Source organism: Rhinoderma darwinii, chromosome 9 (assembly GCF_050947455.1).
Source record: "Rhinoderma darwinii isolate aRhiDar2 chromosome 9, aRhiDar2.hap1, whole genome shotgun sequence".
Taxonomy (NCBI): domain Eukaryota; kingdom Metazoa; phylum Chordata; class Amphibia; order Anura; family Rhinodermatidae; genus Rhinoderma; species Rhinoderma darwinii.
The window spans coordinates 65,517,416-65,535,724 of NC_134695.1; the positions used below are offsets into that span (position 1 = coordinate 65,517,416).

The 18,309-nt window shown below is 45.0% G+C and overlaps 1 protein-coding gene across 3 annotated transcripts in view; it reads left to right on the plus strand.

Annotated features, from left to right (window-relative positions):
• The first annotated feature begins 388 nt into the window (after positions 1 to 388).
• The window catches only part of PRR5L (proline rich 5 like), a 44,127-nt gene continuing 26,206 nt past the window's right edge, over positions 389 to 18,309 (plus strand). The window contains exons 1-4 of one of the 3 annotated variants that reach the window (XM_075838021.1): positions 389 to 533; positions 14,215 to 14,474; positions 14,625 to 14,694; positions 17,895 to 17,991. In XM_075838021.1, the coding sequence (XP_075694136.1) occupies positions 491 to 533; positions 14,215 to 14,474; positions 14,625 to 14,694; positions 17,895 to 17,991 (470 nt within the window). In that variant the 5' untranslated portion in view covers positions 389 to 490. Of the gene's footprint in view, positions 534 to 13,225; positions 13,289 to 14,214; positions 14,475 to 14,624; positions 14,695 to 17,894; positions 17,992 to 18,309 lie in introns of those variants that run through there. The other 2 variants (XM_075838023.1, XM_075838024.1) reach the window with 2 other exon arrangements.

Genomic DNA, 18,309 nt, shown 5'->3' on the forward strand with positions numbered 1-18,309 from the left:
TGGAGGGGGGCACAATATTCGTACAGCGATTGAATGGGAGAACTCGGGCCAGATTGGTGAGGGCATAGGGAGATGGGCATTCTGCAGCGGCCTGTAATAAATAAAACATAGAAGCCATGTGAGCTACAAGCAATACAAGAGTCTCCCATGCATGATTTATGCCCCTTCTTTAAGATCAGGTCTAAGTTTACTGGTGCCCCCAATGGCCACGTCTGGTGCCCTCCCTGCCCTGGATGGCAGCAATAACATTACAAATATAGCAAGAGCAGGGCACCTCCTCAGAAAAGGTCACCAGATGTAAACATCCTGAGATAGCTACAAAGTGAGCAGATGACGGGGTTAATAGTCGCAGACTGGGGGTGGAGAGATGTGTTCAATGGGTGGAGAAGAAGAGATCACACAGGGCTGGAGCTGCACTAAAGTGTGACATTCCTGCAGGGAGGATGATGAGAGGCGCAGACCCCCTGGCAGTGCAGTGTCAGGGGTCTTCATGAGCATCTTCCCAGGGTGGGAGCAGGAGGCAGCATCTCTGGGTGAGTACTGATGGATCACTGTGCGGCAATGCTTCCTACATACATAATGCAATGTTTTCTTGGCTTTTGCAAAGCAATGATGTATACTCATGTACATCTGAGTTTGTCAGATGTAGCAGAGCCGTGTTTGTCAGATGTAGCAGAGCCGAGTTTGTCAGATGTAGCAGTGCCGAGTTTGTCAGATGTAGCAGAGCCGAGTTTGTCAGATGTAGCAGTGCTGAGTTTGTCAGATGTAGCAGAGCTGAGTTTGTCAGATGTAGTTGGGTCTAGAATGTCATCATAAAAAAGCTCAGTTTGTCAGGTGTAGCAGAGCTGAGTTTGTCAGATGTAGCAGTGCTGAGTTTGTCAGATGTAAGCAAAGCTGAGTTTTTCAGATGTAGCGGAGTCTAGAATGTCATCATAAAAAAAGCTGAGTTTGTCAGATGTAGCAGAGCTGAGTTTGTCAGATGTAGCAGAGCTGAGTTTGTCAGATGTAGCAGAGCTGAGTTTGTCAGATGTAGCAGAGCTGAGTTTGTCAGATGTAGCAGAGCTGAGTTTGTCAGATGTAGCAGGGCTGAGTTTGTCAGATGTAGCAGAGCTGAGTTTGTCAGATGTAGCAGAGCTGAGTTTGTCAGATCTAGTGGAGTCTAGAATATCAAAAAAGCTCAGTTTGTAAGATGTACTAGTGCCGAGTTTGTTATTTGGCACAGCTGATTGTGATATTATGATATGCGTTACCTGTAGTCTTACATAGAACTGCAGGTTAACCTACAGCCTACTGCACAAACAATGCAGCCTCCGATAAGAGTTAAATAACCAATCCAGCTCTGCTACATCTGTACAATAATTTATATAAATTGGTGAGTTTGTCTTGTTCTGCTTCAGCATCCTTCTTGCAAGCAGAGGTGTTTTTATTTTGGATATTTAGGGGTTAGTGGTGTGTTTGGGTAAGTTTATTGGGGCTTCGCAGCTGTTTGTACGGTCTGTTGTACGGCCAAAAAGGTTGTATTAAGGAATCGCACTGCGGGCAAATCTCTAATATCGGATTCAATCCTTTTATAAGTGTAGTGATTCTCAAACAAACCTGCAAGACTACCAGCAGCGTACTGGCGCTGTTTATGGAAGCCTGTATCACAACTACCTTTCACGGAATACAGGCTTCCAAAAAATGGTGACTGCGTTCTACTGTTATTGATCCTGCTGGGGAATTTGCTTCCCCCCACTTTCTGAAGGGTTATTATTTGACACACGGGGCATCCACTTTTTAGCTGTTTGAGTCATGAAGATTTCTTCGGAAGCCAATGGAAATGTTGCCCACGGTCTTGCGCGATTTGCAATGACTTATGAGGTGTAGGACAGTCGTGTAATACACACAGAAGGCTTCATCTAGTCCTTAATGCTTATTATCACAAGCCCGGCTAATCCTACCACAAAATACCAGCGCCATTTATGGCATCCTGTATTTTGCCTATGCAGCCACAAAGTGAGACTGTTGTAAAACATCCGATGCCAGAAGTCATTTCTGAACAACTTCTGCATGTGATTCCAGTTATATATTCAGGTTCAGATTGTGATACTAGCGCCTGATATCAATCTTCCCCTCATTATACACTCACGAGGGTCCCGGAAGCTGAGATATGAGGATCTATTTGCAGTCACAAGGTCATCTATAGCAGCGATACAGTGTGACGACAGTTCTCCGTATCTCAGCTTCCTGGACTTTGTGAAATGGGGGTTTGGGGGGTGTTTGGGTAATTGCTGAATTTTTAAGTTCAGTGGCATTAGGCATTGATGGCGTCCACTCTACGTAGGCCACATAACATAGCTCTGACCACCGTCCTCGGATCCCATATGCCTGATATATTTATTATTACACTATCGGGATCATTTGTAAAACAAAATGGCGCACGACACCTCTTCTTTTTATTACAATGGCTGGACCTCATTTGGTGGCGGTACACCAGTATATAATATACTTGCCTACTTTTGAGAAATTAATTCAGGGAGATCCCGCACTTAAAATATTCAGACTTATGCCCTGCCTATTAATATATACCATGCCCCGAAAATGCCTCCCAAACTTATGCCCAGGAATTATGACAAGTGCACATAACTGCTGTTTCCCAGAAAACACATAACACTAGCCACAGTGCCCCCATAATAGTCACACCCACAGGGCCACATAATAGTGAGCACCTATATCAGAGCCAGTCACAGTGCCCCCATAATAGTCACATCCACAGGGCCCACATAATAGTGAGCACCCATAACAGGATCGGTCACAGTGCACCCATAAGTGACACCCACAGGGACACATAATAGTGAGCACCTATATCTGAGCCAGTCACAGTTCCCCCATAATAGTCACATCCACAGGGCCCACACTATAGTGAGCACCCATAACAGGATCGGTCACAGTGCACCCATAAGTGACACCCACAGGGACACATAATAGTGAGCCCCTATATCAGTGCAAGTCCCAGCCCCCCCATAATAGTAACAACCACAGTGGCCACATAACAGGGCCAGCTATAGTACATACCGTTGGCAGCCACATGCCCCTTCATTTGGCTAGGGCTTCTTGCTGTCATGACGCCATTGGTGGTTTAGTGATGGCAGCGGGGATCAGCGTTTGTACCGACACAACCATAACTGAACTACCGGCGGCGTCACTCGTAATCCGGGAGAAAAACCTGCTCTTCCTGAAGTTTGAAAGGTCTCCCCTTTTCAGGGAGTCTCCAGGACATTGCGGGCGAGTAGGTAAGTGTGGTGTGTATCTTGTCTTATTTAAAGGACCTGGAATTGGTGTCGTAATGATGCTTCTTATCGAGGGTCCCCGGTGTATCCGCTGCGTGCAGGTCACGTGTCTCGGATACTTTTGCGTGTGTAGCGGGGCTGGTATGTGTTTCATAGGTGTTTATTCTCTAAAAAATGATTTTATGGATGAGTAATTTCACACGGGAACCTGAGAAAGAGGAACTGACGGACTGTGAAAACAAATGATAACTAGCACTCCTGGAGAGTCATTATAGAAGATATTAACCTGTGGGGACTACCTGTGTGGGGGGGGGGGGGGACGACTACCTGTGGGGGGGGGGACTACCTGGGGGGGGGGGGACTACCTGGGCTCCCAATACTAAGATAGTACTTTCTGGTGTATAGAAGTGCATGGAACGCTTTATATAGTAATTTTCTTAAAGAGCCCTGACCCCTATAAAAATCAATCCTGGGTAATTCTAATTCACCTTCTTCTGCCAAGTCATAAAAACTATTCCGCTGTTTCTGCTTCTGGTACAGCTGAGCTGCCACCAATATGATAAACTATGGACAACATTACATAGATATTCCTGGCATTGTACTGGCAGATCTGTGAAAGACTCCCTACTGGTAGAGTGTGGGAGAGTTTTATGTTCACTGTGGCTGTCACTGTTCTAAGGATATTACTGTACTGTACCTGGTACTGCTATGGGGTCACTGTGCCTGGCACTGCTATGGGGCACTGTGCCTGGCACTGTAATAGGGGCACTGTGACTGGCACTGTTATGGGGCACTGTGGCTGTCACTGTTATGAGGCACTGTGGTTGTCACTCTTATGGGGAACCGGGTCTGTCACTGTTATAGTTATAGGGAAACTATGGCTGTCTGTGTTATGAGCCACTGTAGCTGTCACTTTTATGGGGCACTGGGACTATCACTGTTATGGGGCACTGGGACTGCCACTGTTATGGGGCACTGGGACTGCCACTGTTATGGGGCACTGGGACTGTCACTGTTATAGCTACACTGTGACTGACAGACAGTGTTATGAGTCCTATGGCTGTCTCTCTTATGTGGAAACTGTGAAACCCGTGTTTGGAAAGGCACCATATGGCAGAGCGCATACGGCTCTGTATGAGGTCTTAGGAAACCTGTGATGTCAGTGATGATGTCAGAAGTCACTATAGCACTGGCCCGAACACAACTTCCTGCTACAGTGCAAGGATTAAGCTGTCACTTTCACAGCCTAATATGGTTAATGGCAACATGCAGTGCCGTAACCATAGAGGTCACAGCGGTTGTGACCAGGCCCCTTAGTCCAGGGACCCACATACTCCTCTACCACATCAGGTCCTTTACCAGTCGCTGGCGCTCACTGGGTCCTGATGCTGAACAACAGGGTCTGGTATTGGATTTGATGTCTCCCATGTCCCCATCCTGCAACTTCTGCTTATATGTGTGCGGCACCATTGTCCCGGCATGCTATGAGAATTTATCGGATCATGCCGGAAGATTTTGCAGAAGTTGCGTTTTATTTATTGAAACTCGACCGGCAAGTCTGCCCTCCCCATAGCATCTACATGGAGCTGGTAAATGCTCAGGGTGGCATTCAAAAGTTTGGTATGGCGCCCAGCATTTTCTAGTTATGCCCTGGGCAATGTGATACTTATCGTGTGTATATATATATATATTTGTCTGAGGTTTCTGGCTAGGATGAATATTGAAGAACTTTTATACTTCCGTTCGGATGTCCAGGCCGTCATGACACGGTGCGCATCTCTATGTATTTATATTTTGTTCACTTTCCGTGTTGTTTGTCACAAGGATCTTTTTAGGGTGCGGTGCCCAAATGGAATGTCCCGTCTAGAGGTCTATGGGGGTGGCCCCAGCTGCTTCTAGGGGAGCCGATATCTCGACTTTGGCTCCTGGTGGATACTGGGGTGGCAGTCAGGAGCAAGATGGCTCTCCCTAAGCCAAGGGAGTCCATGGATCAGAGGCAGGGCCATCTGGCTCAGAGGTTTAGGGAATGTTTACTGGGGATCTTTCTACTTTCGGAGAGGGCTTGCGCCGGACCGCATCCTTGTGCACATTTTTCGTATCACTAAAGCAGGTACACGACTTTTAAATAAAACGTGATACGTAGCGTATGTAAATGTACATTGATATGATAGTGGACCCTTCTCTGCTGACGTATATTTACGTTGGGTGGTCGCAAAGTGGTACTTACACCAGTACTGAAGGGGTTAAGTAACGCAGACATTGGGTGTAAAGAAGTAGAAGTGCAGCTCTGTGTGTCTACATGTGGCCCCATAGTAATTCACATTCACGTGTAGAATCTCAGACTTTTTCATATCTGTCATACCGAAGGGTGGGGAAAGGTTATTGTCTGGATGTATAATATTGAAGAAGAGGGGTACCGGGACCAAGAGAAAGTGGGGGGAGGGTAGAGGGCAAGAGTAGACGTCACCCAGGATGAAAGGCAATTTCAGGTGGAATTGCCCTTTAAAGGGTTTTCCCATAACCATTATTTATGATTTATGCACAGGATAGGTGATAAATATCTGATCGGTGGGGCCCCCACCGATCAGGAGAATGGGCTTACCCTGCCGTTCCTGGGAGCCCCATCGGAATGGAGCGATAGTGCGCATGCTCAGCCACCGCTCTATTCATTTCTATGGGGCTGCCGAACGCTATCTTCTGCAGCTCCATAGAAATGAATGGAGCGGTGGTCGAGCATGCGCAGTACCGCTCCATTCCTATGAGTCTCCCAGGATTGGCAAGGTAAGCCCATTCTCCTGATCGGTGGAGGTCCCAGCGGTTGGACCCCCATCGATCAGATATTTATCATGTATCTTGTGGATAAATCATAAATAATGGTTATGGAAAACCCCTTTAAGACCATAAGTTCAGTGAGGCGCGAAGCCAGCGTATCTAATACCTCACTGGGTTAAGATTTCTCAGAAAGCTGAGTGACCATCAATCTGGCCAATTCCTACCCGGCTTCTATATCACAGCAAATTGTGTCATTCAGGACTCTGGAAAAGTGGGACCTCTAATGGCAGCCATATTGGTCATCACACAGCTTTCCCAGAAACAGATGCAACTAAGACACATGGAATTTTTGTCAGTAGAGGACAACTCAAGGACAAGTTCTTACAAATCCTATTCACCTATTGGATGAGAATCAATATGGCCACATTTACACCTCTAATTAGGATTGTCACCCAACTTTTTAGAACCCTGAAAGGCAAATATATCTAGCTATGGAGCAATATGAAAGCAGTGAAAATATTACTGAATAACTGGGCAAAATTAGCTTTTCAGGATGCCAGGGAAGCTGGGTGACAGTACTAATGAGAGCTTTACAGACGGCCATTGTGGTCATATCTATATATTCAAGTCTTATATATGTAAATTTTGTTCATCAGCCCGGTAGACGAGCAGTTGGCGACATGCTGGGACCTTTGGTCCTGTTGTATTTGACAGGCAATACCAGGCCTCAGTGTAGGATTCAGTTCTATGTAGGTCAATGTAACAAAGGTTGCACTGGCGTCTGGCGTCCGTTATGATTTTTCACAAATTAGGGAAAAAAGGAGGATGGGAAAATTAAAGGTCGCCCAACTCTGACCCGAATCATCACGTGTTCTCCACCCCTTCCCCAACTGTGCGGGATCCCATTGTGATCCGGTAAACAGAACCGCAGACTTATTTGTTAATATCAGTCTAAAGTTCATAGACCGGAGTTACCACATGAGGTCGTTACATAAAAAGTGAAAACATTTTGTGAAAGTCACTTGGCAAAGCGGGTATGATGCAGAACTGCCTGCTATATTGTTATCCGGGGCAGGCTGAGGGTGGACATGGGCCCAAATTGTCATAAGTGACATCATCGTACCAGACAAGAGGACCTGTCAGCTCTACTGACATGTCTATTTTAGTAAATGCATTTTGCCGTTCCTCTGTTCTTCCTCCTGGAAATGTATTCAAAAAATTGACAACTGGCTGTTACCATTCCCCTTGACAATAGGGCGTGTCCCTACAAAGTTTGGCACTGATTGGACAATGTCAGAGTGCATTGGGAAGCTCACTATTGACAAGGCGAATGGGAACACCCAGTTGTCAATTTATTCATACATTTCCAGGAGGAATAACAGAGGGAGAGCACATACCAGAGTTCTAATTAAAGATGCTCCTGAATGTGGACTACAAGTATTTACTAAAACAGACCTATCAGGAGAGAGGACGGGTCCTATTGAAGCTTCAGAAGTTATCTGATAATCCTTTTTTTATTCATTGGTGGTTTAGGCAAGATGGCGTCTTGGACAAAAATGTCACATGATAACCCCATGCATTGTGTCGCACTGATGGCTGCCATTCAGTGTCAGAATAATTTCCCTTGGTGAACCCAAGGAATCCCAGTCTGAGGGCCACCCTCTATCTATACAGAACAAACAGGCGTCCACTCCATTGTTCTGGCAGATCATGGGCCCCCCGGAGGATCCCCTGGCAGTCTGGTGGGCCAGTCCGACTCTGCTGCCACTGGAGTAGATTTGGCAGTCACAGTTTGAGTAGCACTTGGTGCACATGTTTGAATTTGTTACGGAAGAATTATCCCCTATTATTTACTATGTTTGCACATTCTTGTATTGCATTTAGTTTTATTTTTTTTTAATTTTTATGAGGGTTGAGGATACAACATTTTAGAGTACATACACAGGGGCGTACATAAAGTTGAGGATGCCCCATAGCAAAAAACAAAATTGGGTCCTCTGCTGGTTCATGCTATTAGAACCAGCCATCCTGGGACACTGGGGCCCAGAACTTGTGCCCACCTCGCTCTTCCTATGCATTGTAAGAAAGTAGGCTGGCATGACTGTATCCCCCTCGCTTGCTTAGTTGAACTGCTTGTGGATAGTGGGATTATTTAGCCTATAGCGAAGGGGAACAAGCTGGGCACCCTCTTCTTATGAGCCCCATAGCAGCTGAATAAGTTGTCTTTATAGTATGAACACCACTGTATGTGCAAAGTTAAAACAACCCAATTGCCCACCTCAAGTCTCAATATGGTGGAAACCTGCCCTGGTCCGCCAAGACCTGTCCTACATCTGCTGGGAAAGTCCCATGGTAGAAGCCATCTGGGTCCAGCCATGGTAGAAGATATGGTGGTCACCCTGCATGTTCCTCATGAACTCTCTTAGATCCACTTAGTCCATCTTAGGTCCAGGAATCAGAATGACCCCAGTGATACTTTGCATATCTTAAAACGTGTGTGGCCAAACTGAATATTATGATCAGTGTTTGAGGAATCCGAGCGGAATCACTTGAGTCAGACTATGACCCCCATTGTTTCTGGACGCCATATTGTATGCAAAGAGGAAGGAGCTGAAGAATGTCTTATGGCGGGCAGAGCCAACACAAATAAAACCGCAGGTCATCTTATTAGAATATAATGGTTCTCACGAAGAAGAGTAACTAGAAATCAGATTTACCGGCAACCACATGATGAAGATATTTACAGATGTAGCAGAGCTGAATTTTTTGAGCACAGAATGAGAGAGAACTGTCCTATGTAAAACTACATTATAAAACAATGAGCCATGTCCAATAACAAAGCCAGCTCGACTACATCGGTAATCGGCAGGTTCTTTGGTCTCCAATGGAAAATAATATGTAATTCCTGTGTATTGGTTTTCAGGCATTATATGGTTTTTGTAGTGATTTTGACCAGGAGGTTCTTAGAAAAAAGAGGCCCTATAGCAAAAAGTTTCATGCCACCATTACTTGTAGTAGATATGGGCGGCTTTCCCTACTCTTGTTCCTAACAGTACATTGTGGTGTCTGTGGATAGGGGGAGACCTTTGCTTGTTCACAATGCCCATATTAAAGGTCGAAGGCAATGGCATATGTGCCATAGAGACAGACCAAGCGGCTGGAGAGAGGGGGCCCAGCCATTGTTGGTCTCATCTCCTTTTCTACTGGATTGGGAGAACCTGTATAAAACTTTCCTCACCAGAGAACTACATAGTTAGAAATCAAGGGGGTTAGGAATCGGCCCGCGTAATAAAAAGGGTGTTGAAGTCGGAAAAAAAACCACTGGACCTTTCGGTCCTTGGTGGCAAAAACAAAGGGCTGATCTTGATCTTTGTTATGGGACCTCCTCTCTTCTATAAACACCACAGGTCGATGGCATCAACCTGTAGTGAGAATCCCCTCTCCACCGACCCCTTAGCAGCCAGAGGGGCAATCTTTTTTTCTATGCGCGCCCTTGTATTTCCGGTGTCCTGGCTGTGTTGCGGCATTTAAGGCTTGTGGAGTTGTGTTTTGTGTGGAGATCAGTGGGCTATGTAGTCCCATCTGAGCTTCTTGTTGGGGTATCCAGGGGCATCACCATAGCTGGTGCAGAGGTTACAGACACATCTGAGTTCTGAGAAGTCTCAAAAAGTCCCTCTGCCCCATTTGAGATCTGCACTACAAATGAAGTGTAATAGTTGGGGAGCCCGTTTCCAAATTTTGCATTGGGGCCCAGGAGCTTAAAGGGGTTGTCAAGTTCAGAAAATCCATTTCATATACCCTATTAGGGAACTTGTAGGTTAATAGAGGGGGGTCCTATGTTCAGGATCCTCATCTCTTGGCCAGAGTGAAGAGTGGTTATAAAGAGCGTCTCTTCCTCTGGAGTCCTGTCCTGTATTACACAGACAACCTGTTAATATGAATGGACACTGTGTAATGCTTAATTTCCCCTGTGGTGGCGCTGCAGAGAAATTGAACACTTACTGCCAGGTATTTTCACAGATTACAGCCGATCGCTGGGGGTCCCAGCAGGGGGACACTTTGTGATCAGCTTTTTGTCTAGGGACCTTTCTAACAAGTAGGAATTGTTTATGTGTATAGACTTCTTTATTTTTATGGTTTCCAATGACAACCAAGGCCCAACTTTTTGAATTTAAAGTATTTAATTTTTTAAATTGTAAAGTTGGCTCGTCTGAGCTAGTGACACGTTACCTGAGGCATGAAGCAGCGGTCACACTCGTTTATCATTACATAATATGTTATACATTCAGCTATGTACAGTAGCTGCCGCTCCTATACGATCGTTTTATATCTCTAACCTCTGACCTTTCTTATTGTTAAGAGTCGGTTTATAGATCACCGCTCGTCTCCGTGGTTAATCATTGACCAGTATAAAAGCTAATCAATAACTCCAAATTCTTCAAAAATGTGCAATGATGACAATCTATAAGTTTTTATATATATATATACAGTATATGCGCTCGTGACTTTTTGTGTGCATTCTTTATAGAGGAAAAGTCACGTTTGGGGGGGGGGGGTCTGAAGCCTTAAGCCTCCTCCTCATCTTGATAGACGTTTCAGTAAGGAGGAGCTCACACTGAGTTTTTTTACGCAGAAACCACGTCGGAAATCGCGCAAAAACACATCCGAAAACGCCTTCCATTGATTTCAATGGGAGGTGGAGGCGTTTTTTTTCCCCGTGAGTGGTAAAAAACACTCACTGAGAAAGCGGTTTTCCCTGAGTTTTTTGCCCGCGGCGCTCAATGACCGCTGCCAAAAAACGCTGAAAAAAATGCAGCAAACCGCGTGCAGGCAGGTCAGAATCTGCCACAAAATTGCTGATTTTTCCGCCTGCAAAAAAATTCTGTGTGAACAGGGCCTAACTTTATAGCTGGAATCTCCAACCTGTGGCTCTCCAGCTGTTTCAGCACACAACCGTCAGCGTGCCTTGATAGAGCTTGCTGGAGGTTGTTGTTTTGCCACAGCTGGAGAGCCACAGATTAAAGGCCAATGTTTTAGAATTGAAAGTTCATTATTGCTCATGATTTCAAAAGAAGGGATAAGCGTCTATCTCACACATCTGATGCCGCTTATCTTCAGAGAAAATAAAGGAAAAATCCAATTTTATCAAATTTGTTCTCTCGATGGCGGCTATTGGGGAACTTGTCTATGGCAAACTAAAGCCTGAGGTCTATTTTATTTGCTGTGCAGTTGAATGCAGTCTATTGTCCAATGTTATCAGCCATTTCAGGCTCGAAATAGATCATTATTCTTCAATGGTAGGACTGAGAGAAAATCCAGAAAAATCCCTGACCTCATGATCACTACTTTACATATATCCAATAGTCAGAAAATAGCCTGAAGAGTCTTCGCGGGACGTTTTTAGTCTGGTAACAGGTCCGTGTGACTATGACTCGATGATCCCAAAAATTTGCAGTTTGGTGCAATATTTCCACACCCCGGCTCCCGCTGTGACTTTTGCACCCCATAGAGGATAATATCAGAATTGCACAACCACCAAAGATATTTTGTGCAAAATTTTGATTACAGATAAAAATGTCCGATTGTGTCGCACTTCCAATGTCCTTACAGCGATCGCTCTGTCTACTATGCGTGGCATTTGTGGTCGGGAGGAGCACTTTATAATGACAGAGCTTCTTTGTACTCTGACATACTGACAATATTGTCTTAGGTAAAGGGAAGGATCATTAATTGGGAAATTTAATCCTGTTTTTTAATTGAAGAAAATTTTTACCCGTTAATTAAATTCACGCAGTACAAGATGATTCAGATGGAGTGAATGTTACTTTTGATGCCCAGGTAAAGAGGGAGATCTATCTATCTAATCTATCTAATCTATCTAATCTATCTAATCTATCTAATCTATCTATCTATCTATCTATCCTAATCTAATCTAATCTAATCTAATCTAATCTAATCTATCCTGCAATTGCAAAGTCCATCACACTGACGGAAACAGCCGAGCACAGCACGTCAGTGGTCAGTGCCATAGACTTTGGATGATGAAACTATCACTCTATAGAAACTCCTCCTTGCTGCTGTTGAGCGGCTGGAGGGGGGGGGGGGGTAAGGGGACCAGGATCCCCCATTCTAGTGATTGGAGGAGGTACCAGCGGTCAGACCCCCACTGAACTAACCTTCGTCACCTTTCCAGTTGATAGTTGATAAATGTTTTAGGCTAGAATACCCCTTTAAACAAGGCTGCTTTCTTCATATACACCAAAAATACCATACACAATCAGTCCATATATTGTTTGTGATATTGCAGCTTAGCTCCATTGAAGTGAATCGGCCTGAGCTGCAATACCACATACAACCTCTGGACAAGTGTGGCGCTGTTTTAGATGAAAGCAGCTATGTTTTTCTAGTCATGGACAACCCCTTTAACCTTTAAAGGGTTATTCCCCAGCTCTGGGTCCCACACTAATGTTGTGAGCGGGGGTCCACCAACCTCGTCCCTTCTGGTGAGTCGGCCATCGAACCCAGATGGAAAATAAATGGAGAGGTAGCAGTGCATATGTGTGTCTCTCTCCATTCACCTCTATTGGAGTCAAGCGTACCTCTCCCTTCATTCTCCTGGACGCAGTTACATGTACAGTAGATATATCATTTTTCAGTGAGAAGCCCTTTAATAAGCCAATCACATATGGCCAGACATTATTGCGCACATAATAACAATAAAAGATCAGTCAACAGCAGTTTGCTGACATTTTCCATGTAACAGCAAGAGATTTATTTTTCCATACTGAGTGAAATAAACGGACAAGTGAAAATAGTAAAAAGATAATGAAGATAAATTACTAAGGTGCTGGATGTTCTAATTTGTTCACTATATAACCAATGCGGAGCTTCACCTTCTCTTAAATATCCCCCCTTGTGGGCCGTCCATAGCATTGCAATGTATTTTTGAAGAACAGTCACTGAGGGGTTAATTGTAGTCAACCTGTGACTAAGGGAAGTCATGAACAAAGACTAAAGTGACATTTGAAGTTCTCCAAAAACATCACAACCACACGCAGATCAGCCCGTAGAAATTCACACGCACTTCGCACAAAGCGATCACCGGGGGAGCGGAGGGCTGCGGTTATTAGGAAACTTCCATTTTAGACTGATGTTCGTTCATGATACAGAAAATCTGAATATCATCCCCCAATGGGCTCTGCAAAAGGTCAAGATCATCTCATGAAAAAAGAGGAAGAAATCGGCTGGTAAATTTTATTTAAAATTTTAGGAAAATTGCCAAAAATAATCGACCAATGAGACCTCCGATAAAATCCAGTACAATCAAAAAGGAGGTTCTGTTCATCGCAACCAATCAAATTCCTGCTCTTATGATTTAATTTTTTTCGGCTAGTAAATACAAGGCCCTTATTTGACAACCCCTGTCTATATGCCTTATTAGATGGACATCGTAGAGGCGGGTCCCCACTTGGGCCGATTTTATTATATATATCATATATAAAGTGGTCGCCCATTTTGTTGAATGGACACCATATATAACTACATTTTCATGATGTGTATGTAATATATTCACATGTATGTTTCACCTTAGTGGGGGACAGAAAGGGCTGCAGTATCAGACTACACAAGGTTTGTTTGTAGTCTGTAACCATGGAGACACAGGTCTGCTTAAGTGTATTTCAACTGTACTGGATCAATATAAAAATGCGCTTTTGGCCATGATTATGTAAAAGTCGCCTTTTTTTCTTTTTGTAAACACTCGGCGCTAGTGGAAAAGAACACACTGGGATTGTCTCACGAAACTGTCCTCAAAGGGGCGGTCCTTTTACAAAGGTGGCATTTTTGGCACTTTTTGTGGCTTTTTCTTGGCAAACCTAGGATAAGGCATAAAAATGGCACACAAATTCTGGAAGGTATGCAGTTCAGCCGAAGTGCCAGGCTGTACTGCAGTTGAAAACGATGCCACCATGCTGTTTTACCACAAATCGGTGCTGGTTTTTCTACTAGCGCATTGTGTTTTTGTGTCAATTCTTTATTTCAACTTTTTTGTAAAGAAAGTTTGCAAGGGACATAATGAAGGGGAAGGATGTTGTAGGTGGGGGGGCATTGTCTTCTATTATTATTATTGTCGTTATCTTCATGATTTTTATACACTATATTTTTCTTTTCGCAGTTTTTCCTTTTCCCACGTCCATTCCTCTACATCCCTTTCACCACGTCCACTGTATAACAGGCCACGTCTGGCGTTCATCCTCCTGCCCGTATGACTGGGAGTCAGACCCTGCTGCCGTACTTCACGGTGCAGATCAACAAGATGGGGTCATTCCGGCGTCCTCGTCCTCGCTTCATGAGCTCCCCGGCACTCAGCGACTTACCGCGGTTTTATGCCGGCAGGCAGACTGTGCAGCTCAATTCCAGTGCAATGTGGAACAGGTAAAGTGACATAAAGATTTCTGCAATAAAACCGCCATCGAGATAAATATAAGAACATTCCACCTTAAAATAAAAATAAAAATACCACAAATATAAAAAAATTCTGTTCAGCCAATTTTACGTTATACCTTTTTTTTTCGGGAAATCTAGGTGACAACCTATAATATCGCCGTTACAGCTCTCACAGCTTTTCTAGAATCCTGCATTGCAATCTACCTAGGTATGTGATGTGGCAGATTTGCTGCTGGGAAAGTTGGATGACCGCAAAATATCTTTTTGGTTTTCTTTTTTTTTTTTTCAAGATTAAGCTATGAGGGCAATGTTGTGTTCTGTCGTGTATCTGTGCCCTTCTTCTCAGCGGTCTAGTGCCTCCGATGATGAAGTTGGGCGCCATTGACTGCTGCATTCTCTTAAGTATGTGCAGATATCTGAGCAACATTGACGGTGGTGACACATTTGCTGTCCCCCTCTGTGCTGCTTGCAGGAGCAGTAGAAATTGATTCGTCCTTCCAGGGGTGTACATAGGAGTTGCGGGGCCTCACTACAACAATGAAAATGGGGTGCATGTTCATACCATCACACCCCTATATCCAGACAGTGCTTCTTCCCCCTTCACATTGGGCCCCTGATCATTATGTCTGTTCTCCACTCCCCTTTTTGCAAACATTGTGGGGCCTGTCAAAAGGGAAGCCTTGGGCCCATGCCAGCAGGACATTCACAATGGGTATACAGGATGTGGTATGCTTTGAAGGCCATGGCAAATATGCAGCTTGTCAGAGGTTTCATAGTTCCCTCATAAGTGATCAAGCCATAGATGCCTCTATAACACTGCCAGCCAATGATGCCAACATAACCCTGTACCAGCCACAGATACCTCTGTAATAGTGTGCAAGTTACAGATGTCCCCCCCCCATAACAGTGTACAAACCACAGATATCCCCATAACACTGTAACAGCAACAAATGCCCGTGTAACGCTGTACCAGCCACAGATGTCTCCTTAACATTTCAACAGACAGGGTCGGCTCCAGGTTTATGTAGGCCCTTGGACGACACATACTTAGTAAGCCCCTTTGCGGGGCAACTCACGGCGTCACAAAAATGGCAGAAAATGTCACTTTGTGCCCCCATTTAGACGTTAGTCCCTGTTTATGCCCCCATATAGAAATTAGACCCCTATTTGTATCCCCATAAATTTCGTGCCATCTGTAGATAGTGCCACAGCCCCCCTCCTCCCAGGTAGTGCCACACAGCCCCCTTCTCCCAGGTAGTGCCACACAGCCACCCTCCCTGTAGGTAGCGCCTTTGGGGTTCCCTCTAGTAGTGGAATCCCCAGCCAGAGCATTGCCGATGCTCTGGCTGGGGATTCCGCTTCAGGAGAAACCCCTCATGTCACTGTCCATATACAGCTAGTGATGTCAGGGGCAACCTCAGAGCCAAAGTCCCGGGCAGAGCGCTACTAGCGCTCTACCTGGGACTCCTTCTCTCCTCCGAACATCACTGTCCATATATGGACAGTGATGTCAGGGGCTTCCCCAGAGATGGAGTCCCGGAACAGAGCCGCTTGTAGCACTCTGCCTGGGACTCCTTTTCTCCCTCTGACATCACTTTCAATATATGGACAGTGATGTCCATATATGGATAGTGATGTTAGGGGCTTCCCCAGAGACGGAGTCCTGGAGCAGAGCCACTAGCGCTCTGCCTGGGACTACTTCTCTCGTCCTGACATCACTGTCCATGTATGGACTGTGATGCCGTGACAACGGCAGCGAAAGCACTCGGCGGCCGAGTGGGCCCCCCCAAGGATAGTGTGCCCCGGAACTTGCCTGGTTTTGCCGGGTGCTGACGCCGGCTCTGGTACCAACCACAGATGCCCGAATAACACTGTACCCGCCACAGATGTCTCCGTAATTGTGTGCCAGTCACAGATGTCTCCATTACACTGTGCAGCCGCAGATACCTCTGTAATAGTGTGCCAGTTACAGATTTCCCCATAACAGTGTACCAGCCACAGATGCTCGTGTAACACTATACCAACCACAGATGTCTCCATAACACTGTACCAGCCACAGATACCCGAATAACCGTGTACCAGCCGCAGATGCCCCCATAACACTGTACTAGCCACAGATGTCTCCGTAATTGTGTGCTAGCCACTGATGTCTCCATTACACTGTACAGTACGGGACAGTTGTCTGGCAGCGAGGCAGGGACTCCTAGCGTCGTACATAACTATGATGCTAGGAGCCCGGCTCCCTGCACTGTGTTCGGTCCGGGACTTGCGGCCGAAATACATCCGTCAATTACGGACGTAATGACCTCGTGTGAATCCAGCCTAATTGTGTGCTAGCCACTGATGTCCCCATAACATTGTGCGAGCCACAGATGGCCCTCATAACACTTACCAGTTAGAGACACCTTTATAACAGCGAGCAAAGCACAAATGACCTCGTAATATTGGGTAAATGCCATTGCACCTCTAACAGTGTGCCAGCCGCAGATGCCTCCATAATAGTGTGCCAACAACTGATGACCCTGCCACAGAAGCCACCACACTATGCCAACCGCAGATTCCTCCATAACGGTGCCAGATACCGTTCCTTTTGCATAAGAGACTAATTGTCGCTGGTGTCCCCCTTTAAATGAGCCCCACAGCAGCTGCCTTGACTGCCTCTATAGTACGTATACCCCGGCTTCCTCAACTTATAATGAAATATAAAATTCTAGTTTGTTGCACATTGATATGGGAAGTTCTCTCTGGCTGATAAGTCTGATGTCCCCTCATGTCCCCTCTTCTGCTGCCTATGTTGCAATGCGGATTTAGCATTCAGGTGGAAATACCTTTCTAACACATTATTGAGTTCATTTCCCTATTGAGCGTTTCCCATGAAGAATTAAAAAACCTGTTAATATATCTTTGAGTTTTGCCTCTATACAAATTGTGGTCAAACACTATCTGTTTTTGGGAAAGCTGGGTGACTACCTGTATGGTCATGCCGCTTGTGACTTCGCAGGTAATGATTGTCTGTGTGATCGCATTGCGACATGCAACCTAACGCAACTGTGCCGCGAATGTTGCAAAAAATCCAAACTTGCTGGAATTTGGGTTGCATGTTGCAAGTTTTTTTTTTTTGTCGCGTATAGCGCTATCCTTAACTAGGCAGACTTGTCACTTAGGATACTAGGATATTGTCACTCCGCTTTCCCAGGCTCAGATATATTAAAAAAATTACTGAACTGTGTTTTTAATTTTTTTGTATCGAGGGGTGGGATATTCTATGAGGTCATCGCTTCTATATTTTCTTTTTTTCCTTATCAAACATTCTATATGGTGTTTTATTGCCTGTTTTTATATGTCACCACATTTTACGTTCACGCTGCTCAGCTGTTTCGGGACAGATGTCACATACTGAATATTTAGTGGTTTCCTTTCTCAGCGTACAGAACGCCGTCATCAATGTGTTCAAAGGAGGAGGCCTGCAAGCGAACGAACTTTACTCCCTCAACGAGAACATCAGGTACGGTGCGGAGGAACACAGCTGTGAGCGAGGTCAGCGCCACAAACGAGACCACAACATCACACGTCCGACATTTCTCACACTCGCACCTGCTGCATTATCACTAGTCTGAGGCTGAACTGTTAGGATGGACGCACAAGAGCTCGCTTTGTGGCAGTTGCGCAAAATTGAAGCAAAAATTTTACAAATTTCCAAGAACAAACATATACTATAATAAATTGCAAAATAAATTACATAATGAGAAAGTGGATAGTGCTAAAAATGTAAGCTTTTCCGGATTTGGGTTGACATTTTTTATTTTTTTTAAATAATAGATCT